At 36.8% G+C, this 19176-nt stretch overlaps 2 protein-coding genes across 2 annotated transcripts; one reads left to right on the forward strand and one right to left on the reverse strand.

The window, feature by feature from the left end:
- Positions 1 to 827: 827 nt before the first annotated feature.
- On the forward strand, positions 828 to 12086 carry LOC144449255 (transient receptor potential cation channel subfamily V member 1-like). Its single transcript, XM_078139768.1, has 12 exons — positions 828 to 876; positions 1367 to 1707; positions 2132 to 2357; positions 3312 to 3427; positions 3895 to 4008; positions 4595 to 4746; positions 5394 to 5509; positions 6108 to 6226; positions 10164 to 10325; positions 10746 to 10879; positions 11465 to 11597; positions 11919 to 12086. The coding sequence occupies exons 1-12, from the start codon at positions 828 to 830 to the stop codon at positions 12084 to 12086; spliced, it is 1830 nt and encodes a 609-aa protein (XP_077995894.1).
- Positions 12087 to 14092: 2006 nt separating this feature from the next.
- LOC144449082 (protein CFAP276-like) lies at positions 14093 to 19137 on the reverse strand. Its single transcript, XM_078139504.1, has 4 exons — positions 18945 to 19137; positions 18150 to 18266; positions 16727 to 16842; positions 14093 to 15469 (listed from the first exon to the last, which is right to left on the reverse strand). Exons 1-4 carry the CDS (start codon positions 19032 to 19034, stop codon positions 15274 to 15276), a joined length of 519 nt encoding a protein of 172 aa, XP_077995630.1. The 5' UTR covers positions 19035 to 19137; the 3' UTR covers positions 14093 to 15273.
- Between the last annotated feature and the right edge of the window lie 39 nt (positions 19138 to 19176).

The raw sequence follows: 19176 nt of genomic DNA on the forward strand, positions 1-19176 counted from the left end.
TTGTGTTGTGTTGTGTTGTGTTGTGTTGTGTTGTGTTGTGTTGTGTTGTGTTGTGTTGTGTTGTGTTGTGTTAATGTTGTGTTGTGTTGTGTTGTGTTGTGTTGTGTTGTTCTGTGTTGTCTAGTTCAGGTAGTTATGTTTTCCATTGTTTTTCCATTATGGTCTCTGTGTTATTAGTTTCTTCTCATCAGATATACAGACATTACAGATTGGAAGAACAGTTTTATATTATCTTTCAAGTTGATGTCAGTTTCTGCATCTACTATTTCTCACGAAACTTCACGATTTTCGCGATTTTATTTTATTTTGTCTCGAAAAATACTTTAGCGTTGGCAGTGAAAAACTAGGTGGGATCGGGTAACCAGAACCAAACCATTTTTAGGTCTAACAGCCGAGTATGCAATTCTACAAAACTCCTGCGATTTGCAAACCCTGTATATAAATTAAAGGTATTTCATAATGCTTCAGAGACTCAAAAAAGTCTTCTTCGCCAATTCAACATCAGCTTCTCTTTAAGTAGAGTTATAGATATTCTGGCACAACTGTCTAAGAAGAGGTCTGCTGTATACTGGGGCAAGGCATTCTGGGAAACAAACAAAGATTGACATCATTAATTACTTTTACAGAATCCAAACAAATCATATTTGTCCGACGAACAACTCTTAGAGGAACTGGAAAGGGAGCACAAAGGTTGGTTAAGGAACATTGAAGACCATGAAGTGTGTTGGGATCTATCAAGGCGGGGATCGGTTGGTGAAACAGCTCTTCATCTATGCTATCTTAATAACACAAAAGAACATAAAGAGATTGCAAAATGTATGCTAGAAATGAACGGCAAATTAGTGTTCGACATCTACGAAGGAGCTGAATATCATGGTAAGGATATCGGTTGTTCTTGTCTGCCAAATTGACCTGTGGATAGCTGTAGTGTAGGCAATTAAATTATGCCTATGTATGTATGTATGTATGTATGTATGTATGTATGTATGTATGTATGTATGTATGTATGTATGTATGTATGTATGTATGTATGTATGTATGTGTGTGTGTATGTATGTATGTATGTATGTATGTACGTACGTGTGTATGTATTCTCGGACATCCGTCTGTCCGCTTGTCTGTCTGTGCGTATATATATATATATGTGTGTGTGTGTGTGTGTGTGTGTGTGTGTGTGTGTGCGTGTGTCTGTCTGTCTCTTTGTCTGTCTATTTCTCAATTTCTGCTCTCTCTCCCTCCATCCCTCCATTCCTCCCTCCTCCCTCCTCCCTCCCTCCATCCGTCCCTCCCTCCCTCTCCCCCATCTCTCTACTATAGTGTCCCATGCATGATTGACTTACAAAACAAATAAATATTTCTTTTGTAGGTGAAAGTTGTATACACATAGCAATAGTTAACAATGACCTAGAAGCTGTCAAGCTATTGGTTGGTACGTACGGCGCCAAGATCGACGCGAGGGCGACTGGTAAATTCTTTCTACCTGAAGACAAAAAAGATAGCAAATCTGGATATACAAATTACTTTGGGTACGCCTACTATGGCGAGTATCCACTGACGTTTGCTGCCTGTATGCAAAACAAAGAAATTTATGATTACTTGATACACATGTCTATACATGACAGTAGTAGATTGGGGGTTGTTGACCCTAATGCTAAGGATGCACTTGGTAATACGATCCTACATCACATGGTGATACACAACTTACCGGTACGTTCTTTTTTTATATTTATCTTAAAGCCGAAAATTTACATACATACATACATACATACATACATACATACATACATACATACATACATACATACATGCATGCATGCATGCATGCATGCATGCATGCATGCATGCATACATACATACATACATACATACATACATACATACATACATACATACATACATACAGACAGACAGACAGACAGACAGACAGACAGGCGTGTGTTAAGTTTCTCGCATTCTTACAACGGGCCTACGAAACTGTCAAAGTATTGTTATTCGCAAGACTTGTCAATTTATTTATTTATTTATTTATTTATTCATTCATTCATTCATTCATTCATTCATTCATTCATTCATTCATTCATTCATTCATTCATTCATTCGTGTTGTTCTACTTTAACTGATCATGGTATAGGACATGTATGGGTATGTTTTGAAGCACCAAAAGATGCCAGCAGACCCTGAAATCGTCAACAACGTTAACATGACACCACTGGCATTGGCATGCAAATTAGGCCGAAGTGAGATGTTCCGTGCGATGATGGAACTCAGTTGTATAGAGTTTTGGAGATATGGAAGCGTTCAGTGTAATGCCTACCCACTACAGGCTGTCGATTCTATTGGACGAAATGGAGAAATCAGTAAGTTTGTCGTGTATTCAAATGACCTAATTTGAATATTCATATATTAGTTACGTTGTAGCCTGTATGTTAATAATCTAATTTGAATATTTGTATCTGTTTATGTAGATGGTACATGGTAATATGCAGTACCCTAGGTGCACGTGATCTAATTTGAATTCTAGTATTACTTTATTAGTTACGCCATAGCATAACGGCACTGTATATCACAACCTAGGAAATTAACCTCACGCGAAATTTAAATATCGTGGGGGAGGGGGAGAGGGCCTCACAGATCTCCACACACCAAACTATTGTTCTACCACTGTGACAAAAAGTATACCTTTCAAATACACGAAATGTTCATTTCATGTTACTATATTGTAACTGGGTGTGCTAATGACTTAGCTGATAAGTCAGGCTCACACTTTTCAGTGAATTGGTGGTAGTTCCATACAGATCTCATACAGAGTTTAGCTCGAGCAAGGACAATGAATAATGTGTATATTATAATAGTACTTTTAGTAGTTGTATGTATGCTATTACTGTTTACACCAAATAAATAGCAGACACTGAAAAGAAAGATTGTATCGTTAATTTGACCTGTAGAGATGGTTACGTTGTTCTCAATGCATTGTAAACTCAGCATAACAGCCTATAGTACAACTGCTCACTTGACCAGCTCAAAACATTTTCATGCGGACCTCTCGGTATGGTTATTTCTGACAGCCCCCCCCCCCGACCCCACCCCTCCGTAACTATCATTAAAATTTCTAAATGTGTAAATATTGATATTCATTCATGTTTTACTTCTACAGAAATGACAGATTTTGTAATTATCTATTAGAACTAGTACTCAAATAGCAATAGGAATGATATAATTGATGCTTCTAGCAACTGTATAATATGAGATACATCATGTAAATGCCTTTGAGTTACACTGCCTTTACATATATAAATCCAATTTTGAATTAGATTGGAGTGGAGCTCTTATGATGATTGTCAATGGTTCAACGGATGAACATCTTGAAATGCTGAATAGTGGGGTCATCTTTCGACTACTGGAGGAAAAGTGGAGCGTTTTTGCCAAGGTACGACTTATTTACTACGAAATCAAGCTATAGACAAATTAAGATAGACATATTGTATTTCATGTGCTATATTATACAAATGAGTGGTAGAAGTTTCTTGGTTATGTAAATGTTATCACTCTCTTTAATATAGTGTAAATATCAAACGTGGTTGAACGTGTGACCGCTTGCAGTAACTTATTTATTAAAATAATAACCTGATTTCCTGGATGTCTCCCAATTGGTTCGTCAAACTGTAATAGTTGGTCGGGTCAACTGCATTTCTCACGACAAGCTCATTTTTTCCAAAGTCATAACAACATATCAATTAGAATAAAACCACGGTTCCCACCATGTCTAAGTACAATTCCAGATATTAATACTAATATTATATTTTGGGCAATCATAGTACCATTTTTCTATATTATAGTTCAGATACCTGATATATTTAACTACTTGGTTATCATTGTTTTTTATTCATATTTCAGCGTCAATTAACATGGCGATGTGTAATGGCAGTCTTACAAATTATAATTTTGAGTATATGTGTGTATACAAGACCATCTGGGGATTTACTTGGTGGTACAGATGCTGTTAGTATAGTAAGTTCCAATTATGTGTAATTCTTGAAATTAAATATTGTTCATATGATGTATCATGCTATTGTTACATTGTAGAATTTCATATAATGCCACTGTGTTTTTCGTGTCTTTATTAGATTCGTTACTGTTGTGAGATAATCCTGTGTATACGAGTCGTGGTCGTGTTTGGATTCGAGATTTGGGAAATGCGACATCAAGGTATTCTGGGTTATTTGCATAAATTGGTAAGTTTGAACATCAGAAAGTTGTCTCTTTTCTCTTTTGTTTCTTAAGTCGGAATATCAGTATCCCGGATGATGAACGGGGATGGGTTACCTTTTACGAGAAATTACCAAAACATGGTTCCACTTTTCCGTATACAAAGTTCCTTAACGTGGGGGGATAAATGTGTGTACTTTTTCATGCTACAGAAATATCCCGAGTGAACGGTACAATCGCCTTTCAAACATCGTAAATATCGCGCCCGCTGAGCGTCTAGCATTACGACTGTTCGGTAAAATTCAATATTCAATATCTTTATATATACACCCAACATCAGCTTTGAAAGAAAAAAAAGTAATGTCAACATATCTAATTTTTATTACAGGTGGACGTCCCGGCAAAAGTGGTGTATTTGATATCTTGTGTGTTGATATTTCTCTGTTTACCAATGAGAATTGCTGGTCTTTCAAACGTTGAAGATAAATTGTTTATACTAGCTGTGCCAGCTTCCTGGACCTATTTGCTGTTTTTCTACAGGTTCGTATAATTTTATTTCTAAATCTTGAGAATATAATTGGAGCGCTATCAGATATTTTGAAGATGTGTTTTCAAATCGTTCGCATATACTCTGACGACCAGTGACGTGAATCAATTTGTACTATTAGGAAGTGTTTGACTGTACGCCCTTCTCTACAGTCATATTCTCTGTTCTAACAACATTCAACGAACATGTCATCTACGGGTGTCGTTCAATCACGCTGAGTTGCTCCAAAACTTTGAAACTCACTTCCACTCGATATCGTCATCACCAATTGTTTCAAAGCGAAACTGAAGACCCATTTGTTTAACCACGCGTATGGTGTGATGTAGTACAGAAAAAAGAAAGAATTGTTTGTGGTCTAACCATTCAGTGTCACCGAACAGCACATGGATATGGTATATCAGTTTATTTGACTGACTGACTGACTGACTGACTGACTGACTGACGTACTGACTGACTGACTGACTGACTGACTGACTGACTGGCTGGCTGATTGACTGATGCATGACTGACTGTGGCTGGCTGACTGACTGACTGACTGACTGACTGACTGACTGACTGACTGACTGATTGATTGATTGATTGATTGATTGATTGATTGATTGATTGATTGATTGATTGATTGATTGATTTTATTTCACAGGGGAATAAAGTCTACTAAAATGGGACCATTGATAACGATGATTTACAAGATGATAACTGGTGATCTCCTCCGTTCTGGAATTATCTACTCTGTATTTCTGTTTACATTTTCACCAGGTATGTGAATTTTGAATTAGAATAATTGAGTTGTCGGATGTCGCTTTGTGACCCTCAGTATCATATTTAGCATCAACGTTTATGAGCTTGCGAGCATTTTTGAGTAATAATTTTGAGTGTATGTGAGTGTGTGTTGGGGGGGGGGGGGGTCCGAATGGAAACGTTTGTATTCCTCTTCTCTAAGGATGAGGTTTCGGAAACAAAAATTAAAATATTTCCTCCCTAAATAATTTTGTATTCCCCGCCATGAATTCGGTTCATTCCACCCATTTTTGTCTTTCTCTTCTTGCATATACGTTGGAGAGAGAGAGAGAGAGAGAGAGAGAGAGAGAGAGAGAGAGAGAGAGAGAGAGAGAGAGAGAGAGAGAGAGAGAGAGAGAGAGAGAGAGAGAGAGAGAGAGAGAGAGAGAGAGAGAGAGAGAGAGAGAGAGAGAGAGAGAGAGAGAGAGAGAGAGAGAGAGAGAGAGAGAGGGGGGGGCTATCTCAAATGCCTATGATTCGTACTACTAATTATTTGGTATTGTGAAATAAGGCACGACAATTCGGTGTAAATAAATGAAGTACGCCATTTAATTAAGTTTGTATTATTAAATTCCAGTCATGTACTATTTGTATGAAGACTCATTAGATCCACATTTTAGCGATGAAGAGCCAACATTTGATACAGCACACGGAACATACATGGCTTTGTTCATGATGACGTTTGGTGAATATCCGGTAAGGACTTTACTATAACCTTAGACCACTATAGTGGTCTGAGCTATAATCAAGTACTCCATGCATAAACTTATAACTGAAATCGTAGAGATTATCAAATGAGCTGTGAGTACTGAGATTGGCTTCAGTAAAGTAAGAAAAGGAAGGGTGACCCTAAAACGAATGACAACCTGAATGACGGAAAAGGAATGACAGCATTTCTAGGTGGTAAACAGTGGAATGACACCCTTTTCTACATTCAGTTAGTTGAATGACACCCTCTGCACTGTAAAACCAGTGGAATGACAGCCGCCACTCTATAAAATAAGTGGAATGACAGCATTTTCAATGCTTTAGAACTGGAATGACAGCATTTCTAGGTGGTAAACAGTGGAATGACACCCTTTTCTACATTCAGTTAGTTGAATGACACCCTCTGCACTGTAGAACCAGTGGAATGACAGCCGCCACTCTATAAAATAAGTGGAATGACAGCATTTTTAATGCTTTGGAACTGGAATGACAGCATTTCTAGGTGGTAAACAGTGGAATGACACCCTTTTCTACAATCAGCTAGTTGAATGACACACTCTGCACTGTAGAACCACTGGAATGACAGTCGCCACTCTATAAAATAAGTGGAATGACAGCATTTTCAATGCTTTAGAACTGGAATGACAGCATTTCTAGGTGGTAAACAGTGGAATGACACCCTTTTCTACATTCAGTTAGTTGAATGACACACTCTGCACTGTAGAACCAGTGGAATGACAGCCGCCACTCTATAAAATAAGTGGAATGACAGCATTTTCAATGTTTTAGAACTGGAATGACAGCATTTCTAGGTGGTAAACAGTGGAATGACACCCTTTTCTACATTCAGTTAGTTGAATGACACCCTCTGCACTGTAGAACCAGTGGAATGACAGCCGCCACTCTATAAAATAAGTGGAATGACAGCATTTTTAATGCTTTGGAACTGGAATGACAGCATTTCTAGGTGGTAAACAGTGGAATGACACCCTTTTCTACATTCAGTTAGTTGAATGACACACTCTGCACTGTAAAACCAGTGGAATGACAGCCGCCACTCTATAAAATAAGTGGAATGACAGCATTTTCAATGCTTTAGAACTGGAATGACAGCATTTCTAGGTGGTAAACAGTGGAATGACACCCTTTTCTACAATCAGCTAGTTGAATGACACACTCTGCACTGTAGAACCAGTGGAATGACAGCCGCCACTCTATAAAATAAGTGGAATGACAGCATTTTCAATGCTTTAGAACTGGAATGACAGCATTTCTAGGTGGTAAACAGTGGAATGACACCCTTTTCTACATTCAGTTAGTTGAAAGGGGTGTCATTCCACTGTTTACCACCTAGAAATGCTGTCATTCCAGTTCTAAAGCATTGAAAATGCTGTCATTCCACTTATTTTACAGAGTGGCGGCTGTCATTCCATTGGTTTTACAGTGCAGAGGGTGTCATTCAACTAACTGATTGTAGAAAAGGGTGTCATTCCACTGTTTACCACCTAGAAATGTTGTCATTCCAGTTCCAAAGCATTAAAAATGCTGTCATTCCACTTATTTTATAGAGTGGCGGCTGTCATTCCAGTGGTTCTACAGTGCATAGGGTGTCATTCAACTAACTGATTGTAGAAAGGGTGTCATTCCACTGTTTACCACCTAGAAATTCTGTCATTCCAGTTCCAAAGCATTAAAAATGCTGTCATTCCACTTATTTTATAGAGTGGCGGCTGTCATTCCACTGGTTTTACAGTGCAGAGTTTGTCATTCAACTAACTGATTGTAGAAAAGGGTGTCATTCCACTGTTTACCACCTAGAAATGCTGTCATTCCAGTTCTAAAGCATTGAAAATGCTGTCATTCCACTTATTTTATAGAGTGGCGGCTGTCATTCCACTGGTTTTACAGTGCAGAGTGTGTCATTCAACTAACTGAATGTAGAAAAGGGTGTCATTCCACTGTTTACCACCTAGAAATGCTGTCATTCCAGTTCCAAAGCATTAATAATGCTGTCATTCCACTTATTTTATAGAGTGGCGGCTGTCATTCCACTGGTTCTACAGTGCAGAGTGTGTCATTCAACTAACTGAATGTAGAAAAGGGTGTCATTCCACTGTTTACCACCTAGAAATGCTGTCATTCCAGTTCCAAAGCATTGAAAATGCTGTCATTCCACTTATTTTATAGAGTGGCGGCTGTCATTCCAGTGGTTCTACAGTGCAGAGTGTGTCATTCAACTAACTGATTGTAGAAAAGGGTGTCATTCCACTGTTTACCACCTAGAAATGCTGTCATTCCAGTTCCAAAGCATTAAAAATGCTGTCATTCCACTTATTTTATAGAGTGGCGGCTGTCATTCCAGTGGTTCTACAGTGCAGAGTGTGTCATTCAACTAACTGAATGTAGAAAAGGGTGTCATTCCACTGTTTACCACCTAGAAATGCTGTCATTCCAGTTCTAAAGCATTGAAAATGCTGTCATTCCACTTATTTTATAGAGTGGCGGCTGTCATTCCACTGGTTTTACAGTGCAGAGTTTGTCATTCAACTAACTGATTGTAGAAAAGGGTGTCATTCCACTGTTTACCACCTAGAAATGCTGTCATTCCAGTTCCAAAGCATTAAAAATGCTGTCATTCCACTTATTTTATAGAGTGGCGGCTGTCATTCCAGTGGTTCTACAGTGCAGAGGGTGTCATTCAACTAACTGAATGTAGAAAAGGGTGTCATTCCACTGTTTACCACCTAGAAATGCTGTCATTCCAGTTCCAAAGCATTAAAAATGCTGCCATTCCACTTATTTTATAGAGTGGCGGCTGTCATTCCACTGGTTTTACAGTGCAGAGTGTGTTATTCAACTAACTGATTGTAGAAAAGGGTGTCATTCCACTGTTTACCACCTAGAAATGCTGTCATTCCAGTTCCAAAGCATTAAAAATGCTGTCATTCCACTTATTTTATAGAGTGGCGGCTGTCATTCCACTGGTTTTAGAGAGCAGAGTGTGTCATGCAACTAAATGATTTTAGAAAATGGTGTCATTCCACTGTTTACCACCTAGAAATGCTGTCATTCCAGTTCCAAAGCATTAAAAATGCTGTCATTCCACTTATTTTATAGAGTGGCGGCTGTCATTCCACTGGTTCTACAGTGCAGAGTGTGTCATTCAACTAACTGAATGTAGAAAAGGGTGTCATTCCACTGTTTACCACCTAGAAATGCTGTCATTCCAGTTCCAAAGCATTAAAAATGCTGTCATTCCACTTATTTTATAGAGTGGCGGCTGTCATTCCACTGGTTCTACAGTGCAGAGGGTGTCATTCAACTAACTGATTGTAGAAAAGGGTGTCATTCCACTGTTTACCACCTAGAAATGCTGTCATTCCAGTTCCAAAGCATTAAAAATGCTGTCATTCCACTTATTTTATAGAGTGGCGGCTGTCATTCCAGTGGTTCTACAGTGCAGAGTGTGTCATTCAACTAACTGAATGTAGAAAAGGGTGTCATTCCACTGTTTACCACCTAGAAATGCTGTCATTCGTTTTCCGTCATTCAGGTTGTCATTCGTTTTAGGGTCACCCGAAAAGGAATCATTTTAGAGGTACATAAATATACCATTTGTAGAATGCTAATATTCAGGAATTTGAAATCTTGGTCGAGAACAAAATACTTTTTACACAGTCGTACTATAAAAGACGTGTTTGGGTTTGAAAGCGAGATTGGTAACCTGTCCTGTACAATACATGCGCAGTGGTATTGTTAAGGTTGCAATTTAATAGCAGACGATCATGACAAACAGACTCGCTTTCATTTTGAACGCTACTTCCATATTAATTATGCGACATGGCCATTTGGAGCCTGAACTACAACTGTGACGTCATCATTACAAATATATAACATTTTTACTTCATTTTATTTCTTTTCACAGTATGATGAACTAGACCACGCCAGAATTTCAGCACTGGCCAAACTTATCTTCGTAGCCTTCAGTCTTCTTATACCAATTTTATTACTCAACATGTTAATAGCTATGATGTCCAACACCTTTCAAAGTATTCAAGAGAAATCGAAAAAGCAGTGGTTACGTCAGGTAAGCTTTCTACAAATCAGCCCAATTACTGAAGTTAGCGAAAAGGAATTCGCTCCATACTTTCTTTAACCTCAAAGAGTACTCTTCGTAAGTGTTATAGGAATGACTCCATCAGAATTACATGTTCTTGAGTGCATGTTAGCACACCGTGACATATGCAATCTGCAGTCACTCAAGTGCTGTAGTAACAGTAACTTTTGCCACGCCATATTATATGCGCTGCACTCCTGTCGACCACCAAGCTTTTACTGAGGGTAGTTTTTCAGCCGTGCACTCGCCAACTACGCAATTAAAAAAAGTGATATGTTTATTTCATTTTATTGCTATCTTTCATTTTCAAACTGGAAGGCAATATCATTGAAATAGAATAATTTCTGTTATTACACTATTATTTATGCTGCACCCTTTTTTTCCCAACAGTGGGCTAAAATCATATTGGTTATAGAACGTGCCCTGAGTAAAAGTGATATGTTGAAACAACAATCACAATATGCCGATGTTATACCGCTGAAAAAAACAAGACACAGACCATTCGGGACGAGTTTTGGTACAAGGTGAGTGTTTTTATATTAATCTCGTATCAAAATTAATTCTCGCAATTAAGCCAGGCCATACTTTTCCGATGACGCAACTGAGCTGTGTGCCTTGTAAGTTGCAATAAAGAGGGACTCCGTATGAAACTTTCACTGGCCCGGGAAGGATTATGAAATGTTCGTTATCTTCGAGTAAATGTAAAGGGAAACATCGCTGCAGGAAGTAAAGGTATTTTCGTGAACTTTGGGTTCTACAGAGTAATTTCATGATTTTACATATCTGACATTACGCTCGATTGCCGAGAAAAACAAAAACTCATTATTCTCCAGTTCTCTAGTCATTGTTAATAATGAAAGTCCTTGTCATGGACACGCATCGTCTCATGGGAGTGAGCACTCGGGAATATGTAAAACTAGCAAAATATGAATATTCATGATTGTTTTATCAAGGTAATACTGATAAGCACTTAGGAGTTATGAACATTTATGTTCAGCTATAACTTATACATGGGGAAATAAATTAGTACTCTTCATAATATGGGAACATGATATGTATATCTAAAGAATTTCGTTCAAGTAATTCAAATTATAATCATACCCCCCTAGTGAGAAAGGAGGTAGAACAGGGCAGACGTTGGAAGATAACCAAGTCGATGACAAAGGACCTGGATTGGTTATCGTGAAACTTCGTGAGCGTAGTAAAGCTATGGCAAGGAGAGAAGCACAGGCCAAGTGGAAGGTAAGATTTTATAACGACTGACATACTAAATGTATGGTATTGCAGTGGAAATGTCTATGATAGACAGGGGCATCTATTGAGAAACCAAGCGTCATTTAGTTGAAAAGTTTCCTTCCTTCCTCCATTTCTTTCTTTCTTTCTTTCTTTCTTTCTTTCTTTCTTTCTTTCTTTCTTTCTTTCTTTAATCATTCCTTCATTTAGAGAGGGGAGAGACAAACACAGCGCTAAAGAGACACACACACAGAGAGAGAGACTGATAGACACATACAGACACAGAAAACACAATGTTAATCAGGATTTGATTGTTATCCTTTTCTTCAGCTTGTAGGAAGCAATGCAAGATCCAAATTGATTAAGCAACGAGTGGCAGGAGAAAGTGGCGAATCACAGGCTGAGGAACAACAACGTAGAGTACTGAGCGCATTCAGTTTCATGAAGGCAAAGACAAAACTAAAACACTCTGGCAGTGTTGGGCCAGCAGATATATAGTGTTGTAATGGATGGATGGGTAGGTGGGTTGGTTGGAACGTGGGATGATGAGTGATTGTGACGTGACGTGTTTGTCAGCAAGCAAAAGGCACTTCATCTGATGGACATGCGTACCAGAGAACTGTTGTACCTTAACTGAAGTTCAATTATATGCCTGAGATACTTACAGCGTGAGAAACTGTACTGCTAAGCGATGGAGACCACGCTCCCTTACCTGTTCTTAACATTCTCGAAAGATCGTTTAGTAGATAAGTACATCTTCCATAACGCACCTTAATTCATGTGATTGTAACTGTTACAACCCATTTCAAGTTACTGTTCACACATGCGCACGCACACACACACACACACATAAATAAGAATATATATGAGAATATATTGATATGTATATGTGTGTGTGTCACGTGTGTACATATATACACACATGTATATATATACACACGTATAAAATTATATATACTGTACACACATGTATATCATATTTTTTTTAATAATGTGTATATTCGAGCAATAAATACATTAATGTATGTATACATTTCATTGTTATTGTTAATATATTTTTTTATTGTACAACCAATGAAAAAATACCGGTGCGTTTGCTTGCCTGTGATAAGCAGGAATGAGACAAACTTCATGCAAAGACATACAAAATATAAGAATTAGTGTCAGTAACGTATCAAAGAATAAACACTTCATCCAAGCAAACACACTGATGTTTTTTCGCAGGTTGACATGCTGAGGGCAATCAAATAATTAAAAGTGAAAGATCACGAAATGTCCAAATTAACACGTGCAGGGAATATGTATACACTAAGTGCAAAGTAGTCTGCAGAGTTTGGTACTAGGACAGATACAGTCAAGAGAAGATATTTGAAGCCGAGTTTTGAAATATTTTATCTATTATAATTTAATACTTCATACATTTTGTCTTTAAAAAGTAAAATTTCTTTAAATCTTGTGTCACTCAGTCTGTGTGTTCTTATAATTTGACTTTCTTTAATTTGATTTAATTTAATCTAATTTAATTACAGCATCTTGAATTAGGTGCTTTACTCTACAAATTCTAAATGAATTTATTATAGTATTCATTATTATATGTAAAATATGTCTACCTTGTTTACCGTCTTTGTTTTGTTTTTTACATTCCTAGTTTAGTTATTAATTCAGTTTAGAGTTCATCACTACACCACAAGCCATGCTTGATTTCTTGTTGTATTTGTCCTGTAAATAAAACACTTCCACATCCAGTAAAGCAACACATTCTTCTCCAATTCAAGTGGCAGTGCCATTTAGTAATCTCAACTTCTTGATTTACTTTGTTTTACAAATTTTTGTAATTATTTTTGTTGTTGTATTTTTTATACAATGAGCAGTAAAGTAAAATTTTATAAATCCCTTGCCATCGTATAATTTCTCTCTTTTATGTCATTCTTTTTTCTTTATCGTCGTAGAGGGCGCTGGACAGTCAAAATACACAATTTAAATCTTTGAAAGCCATATAGTACAAAGACATGAATGGTATTGATTTTTGACACATCACATAGCTGAAACTTTCAGCACATGATAGTAGTACTACAGTAGTACAAAACTGCTGTTCTAGAATCCCATCAGTATTGTCAATGTCTTGTTAGGAACACAACCAAAGAACTTGATGTCAAAATTTATCCTAGCACAGTCATGTTCTTAGAAGGGCACATATAAAAAGATTTCCATTTAAAAAAAATGATGTAGCTTGAACAGACAACTCACAAATTTTGAGCCATTCTCTGTAACCATTGGCAATAATGACTTTCAGTGACACTTTTCTTTCACATTCTCTCTTGCTCTTTCTCCGTTCGTCCGTCTGTCTGTCTGTGTGTGTGTAGTCTCTCGCTCTCTGTCTCTGTCTGTCTTTGTGTTTGCAGTCTCTCTCGCGCACATGTGCTCTCTTTCTCTCTCTCTCTCACACACACACACACACATATAAAGTCACATTCCATATGTGATATATAACTTTTAAATATCGCTTTATTACTTGTTATACATCATTCAGTTTGTTAATCAACAGGTCCTGATTTTACAGTTAGACACAGCAGGATACAATATTCTTACTGTCTTGCATGATTCTAACAGATTCACATATCTGTCCTTGCTAAAAGTCAAAACTTTGTAAGTCATTTTATTTGGACGGCACAATTACTCATTCAGAAAAAATCATTCTGCATAGATTGATTTAAATTGCTGTATATATATAAGGAAGGGATGTTGAATACAGAGGTTTGGGAAACAGCGCCCTCTGTGGTTGATATCAATCTATGTGACGGTTTAAAATAAAAGGAGTTATAACCATAGAAATTTCATTATTGCCTGATTTTGATCGATGCTGAAACCACTTCAGATGGAAACTTTTTACAGTTACAACCCTTCTGCTGAGTCACTTCACATGGTATCAATGCAAGAACGGTTCTCCACAGAGCAATGTTATAGTGGTGGGTTACAAGTTGCAATTTCTCAAAAAATTCCCCCTCCCAAAAAAACCCGCAAGTGGGTAAAACTTGCATAATAATACACTCTTTTTGTGATAAACTTACTCTCTAACATTACTCATAGAGACAGAATACTGCAGTGTGTAACAAATTCAAAATCCAAAATCCATTTGAGCAAACAAAACTGTTCTGCTATCCACTCATGAATATCAAAATATTGAATTGAAATATACATTGGACGGAACACCTGTATGTACTTATCAATCGGAGGGTTTTGTATTTTATCCTTTTTTCTTTCTTTGCTTTCAAATAATACTTTGATGTAAGTGGGATGTATATAAGCTATGCTAAGGTGACGACAAATCAATTAAAATTTTTTTATCATAATTCACACACAAAATTAAAAATGTTTAGGAGTATAGTGTTTTAAGGTTTTAGAACCTGATGGAAGCGGGAATTCAGGAAGATTTTCAAATGTGTTTGATAATAGGGGTGGAGACCCCCCCGTAATAAAATAAGGTGTTCTCATTTTACCAACTTACCAACCATTACAAGGAACACTTATGTGGTAGCTATTTGGTACTGCAAATGTGCACACGAAAGTTCTGACTACCTTCTGGTATTTTGTAAAATTCACTGTGGTTTTATTTGTTGCCTATTTTCCTGTATATTAAGTGAAATGAGGTATAGCCATTAGTCTAAGAATCAGAACAGTTATGTTTTTAAGTTGTGTAGAATCCGCCATCGTGTTTACGTGAATATCCAGGGTTTGTAGCAGCACTATGGTGACTCTCAACGGATCCTTTGAAGCAGTCAATAGTCTCCCTCTTGGGTTCAACTACCACAGTTACTGTAGGTCCATCAGACTTTGCTTTAGCTGATGTTGACATCGGGGCGGCTCGGTTCTTTAAAATACGACTACAAGAAAGACCAAAGAGAAATTTAGATGTCTGGCTGATTCATTAGGTTCAAGGTCATTACCAGATAAATCTTTGGTAGCATTTAAATAATACTATATAGCTGATAGCCTGTGATAAAATAATATAGAGTTTAGTTGTCAATATTTGTATAAACCAGCCCCAACACCCCCCGTTTATCAGGTTTCCACATGAACTGTTATACACTAGTATATTATGTCAAGGTGACTGAATAGTTACTCTATTACAGAGTTCTCACACTTTAGCTTCACCTAAATTACCAGATATTACAGCCCTGCAAAATATAAAATTTATCATGCAAAGATGTTCTACATAACATGCATCAATGAAAACAACATGAAATCTTTTTTTTTTCAAGATCTTATCACATCACAGTCTGATTAAAATCTGATGTGGTGAAAGTGGCTAGATGTCTTTACTTACCTCTATTTGCATCGTTTTGTGTCTTTTGTTTTGTTCTGGGAAGTGGCAATCACTCAGATCAAAACAAACAACACAAAATGATGGAAACAGAGGTAAGTAAAGACATCTAGCCACTTTCCCCACATCAGACTTTAATCAGATTGATCACTTCAAATCACACCCCAATAATTGAACACCAAGATCTTGGATAATTAATATCAGTATCATATTAATATCATAAGGATTAATTGCACTATCCTTTGTTTTACAATCTCTGCTTGAAAATCTTTTGACCAAAGTGTACTCCTAATCTGACATTAGCTTAAGGATGAATGTGGCAATGTCTTCACAGTTTCATACTGTTTCCCCTCATCATGGATTCATGGAGCACCTCACTTCACCATGCCAGGCCAAGCCACTCCAAATCATAGCAGACATCTCTTAAATCATTTTGTTTGATTTCAAGTTATTAACACAGAAAAAGAGGTTTCTGTATGCAAACTGACCAGAATTACGTATTTGATTTGTCTTTAGAGTAGCATAGCTCTTTAGGTGTTAAAAAGTGACTGTATGACAGACAGTGTTTTCAAGTTGTTAACATTTCAAATAAATAAAAGTTTTCTGTACACAAATTGACATGAATGACATTATTCATGTCTTAAAAGTAGCTACTTCAAAGGTTTTAACAAGTAGCTGTGTGACAGAGTGTGACAAATGGACAGTTTGGTAGATTGTGCATATGTCAATCATCAACATACCATTCTCATATCCCCCTTTGCTAAATAGTAACCCTTGATACATCCGTAACTTAGCAAGTCTCCTCTGGATCACTTACCCATGATCAGTTCCACTGGTTTCTCTTTGAATAAGTGTTTCTGGTTTTGTTGACAGGAATGAACAATGGTGATCATAATTTGATTTTAAAACAAAGTCAAGACTGTCCCGTGGTGCCTAGGTAGAAATAAAACATGACAAATAAACAATTAGTCTTAAAGAAAACAAGAAAAGATTTAGTAAATATGAAATTGTTGATGTAGATGTGAGTTGTATAGTGACTGAATCAGTGAATGCCACTAATCTATCTACAGAGATGGAGTACTTTGTATCAATCATGTGGTCAATGGTATGCATCTGTTGTTATACTGTAAGGAATACATGTAACTGTACGGTCAGTGTAATGATTTCAATCACATATGTAAGATGTGGAAATAGAAGTAGAAATATCAATATACATCAAAGCAATCCGGATATTGGAAGTAATGATATGTACACAATCATTCACAACAGCAAGGTGTACATTCCGCCATTGTCTATGGTACAATGATAGACATTGGAAAAAAAGACTCCTATGGTATGGTACAACCAGTTTCTTTTCTTTATTCTGATATATATATATATAATAGAGTTTTGTCTCCAGCCTTTGGAAAGAGGTGACTTTCATCATATGATGTCTTCAAAACAATAGCTATTAATTAACAATGCAAACTGGCTTGACTACCATTTCCTGTGAATAACACTGTTATTCCATGACAAAAACATTCCATACTGTATTCTATTTGATGGTAAATCTCTAAGTTTAGCAGGTTCTTCACAAGCTCCCAGCTCTGGTTGCCACTGACAATCAAGACATCATATTACAGTATGTATATATACCAGTACAAAACAAACACTGCCCTCAACCAATTTCCTATTCAGTATTGGATAGTGAAATATTGAATGGTATTATAAATTTAAAACATGTCTGATGTTTTGAGCCATCTACTACAGACCTTTATCACCCAATTTACTGTTTTTGATGAGTGAGATTGTAGCATGTTGCAAACATCTCGTCATAAATATTGACTATTTTGAGAACAAGGTAAATAATTATATGCATGACCATGAATAATAATGACTGACCATCACTTTTTTATGTTTAAAGGGACACAAACTGACTTTATTAACCTTTCATTCAAGTGAAAATACTTGCATAAAACCTTGACTAAACAATCCTAGTATAATGTTAATGTCTATGTATGCCTTCTATGACATTACAATTGTCTTCTAACATTGTTAGATCAGTTGATTGCATAGTAAGGGTTTCTCCAACATAATTTGTACCTATTATAGATGATCTCATAAGACCATTTATTTTCATATCAGGTTTGCTTCAGTAAGTAGAATACCGCGAGTACTTCTGTTACTATGAGGTAAAAATTACATTAAAATGTATAAACTCAGTTTGTGCCTCTTTAACTGTGAGAACATTTATTCTGTACCTTTGGGTCATAGTGATAAACCTCCCTTCTTGAACTTGCCAATGTACATTTTGAATTAAGTCTACTCCAAGGATCCTGTTGCTGAGCTAAATGTGTGGGGTCACCATAAGATTGTTTCTGCAAAATAATGACAATGAAATATCAATACTAATACATGTACTATAAAATATCATGTAAAAAACTACTGTACATGTAGTTCTTTTCATTTTCTATATTATCTTCTTCGAGGATAATGAATTAAAGCAGTACTGATTCAAAGTAAATAAATAAATAAATAAAAGAAAAATAAACACTCAACAAATATTATAATCGCTCTGTCTCTGCCCCCCCCCCCCCCCCTCTTTCTCTCTTGCTATATTGTTTATATGAAAACATATTCATATCACTGGTTAGGCCTTTTAACAGGAACAACATGGCATTTGTACAGGAATGTGTACCATGGACAGTTAGAATATGGATGTAATCATTATGGGATAATATATCCATGGTTAGAAAAGGGTGTAGACACCTTGTAGATGTTTATACCCACTAATTACCATATCAATAACCTTTCTATTAGTATTATTTCTATTCAGCCAGGCACAAATACACAATTCGCGACACATACACTACAGCGCTTACTTTGTGAATTGAGGTGAAAATCTGACAACGATCTGACAAACATGACATTTTCCCTGATTTGGCCAACAACTCATCAGCTACAATATACGGTACATACTATGGGTAATAAATTGGCGTGGTAAAGTCCCGGGATATCAAGTGTATCAATGCAATGCAATGTCTGCTAAAACTCACCTGCATTTGCCGCATTCCTACGAAATTGTCGTCATTTTGGAGTTTGGGGAAAGGATAGGGATCACGACTTGACTGCATCATGTAAGACATTGCTGCTAAAGGTGATATTATAGATAAGAATAATTCACAAACGTGTCACCGTGTTACTCCGTGGGCTGCTTGTATTCGGTGTGAAGAAGTTTGGAAGCTCAAGTTTTGTTATGGATACGAAGAGCAATGCATTATGGGTATC

This window comes from Glandiceps talaboti, chromosome 18 (assembly GCF_964340395.1).
Source record: "Glandiceps talaboti chromosome 18, keGlaTala1.1, whole genome shotgun sequence".
NCBI classification, from domain to species: Eukaryota; Metazoa; Hemichordata; class Enteropneusta; family Spengelidae; genus Glandiceps; species Glandiceps talaboti.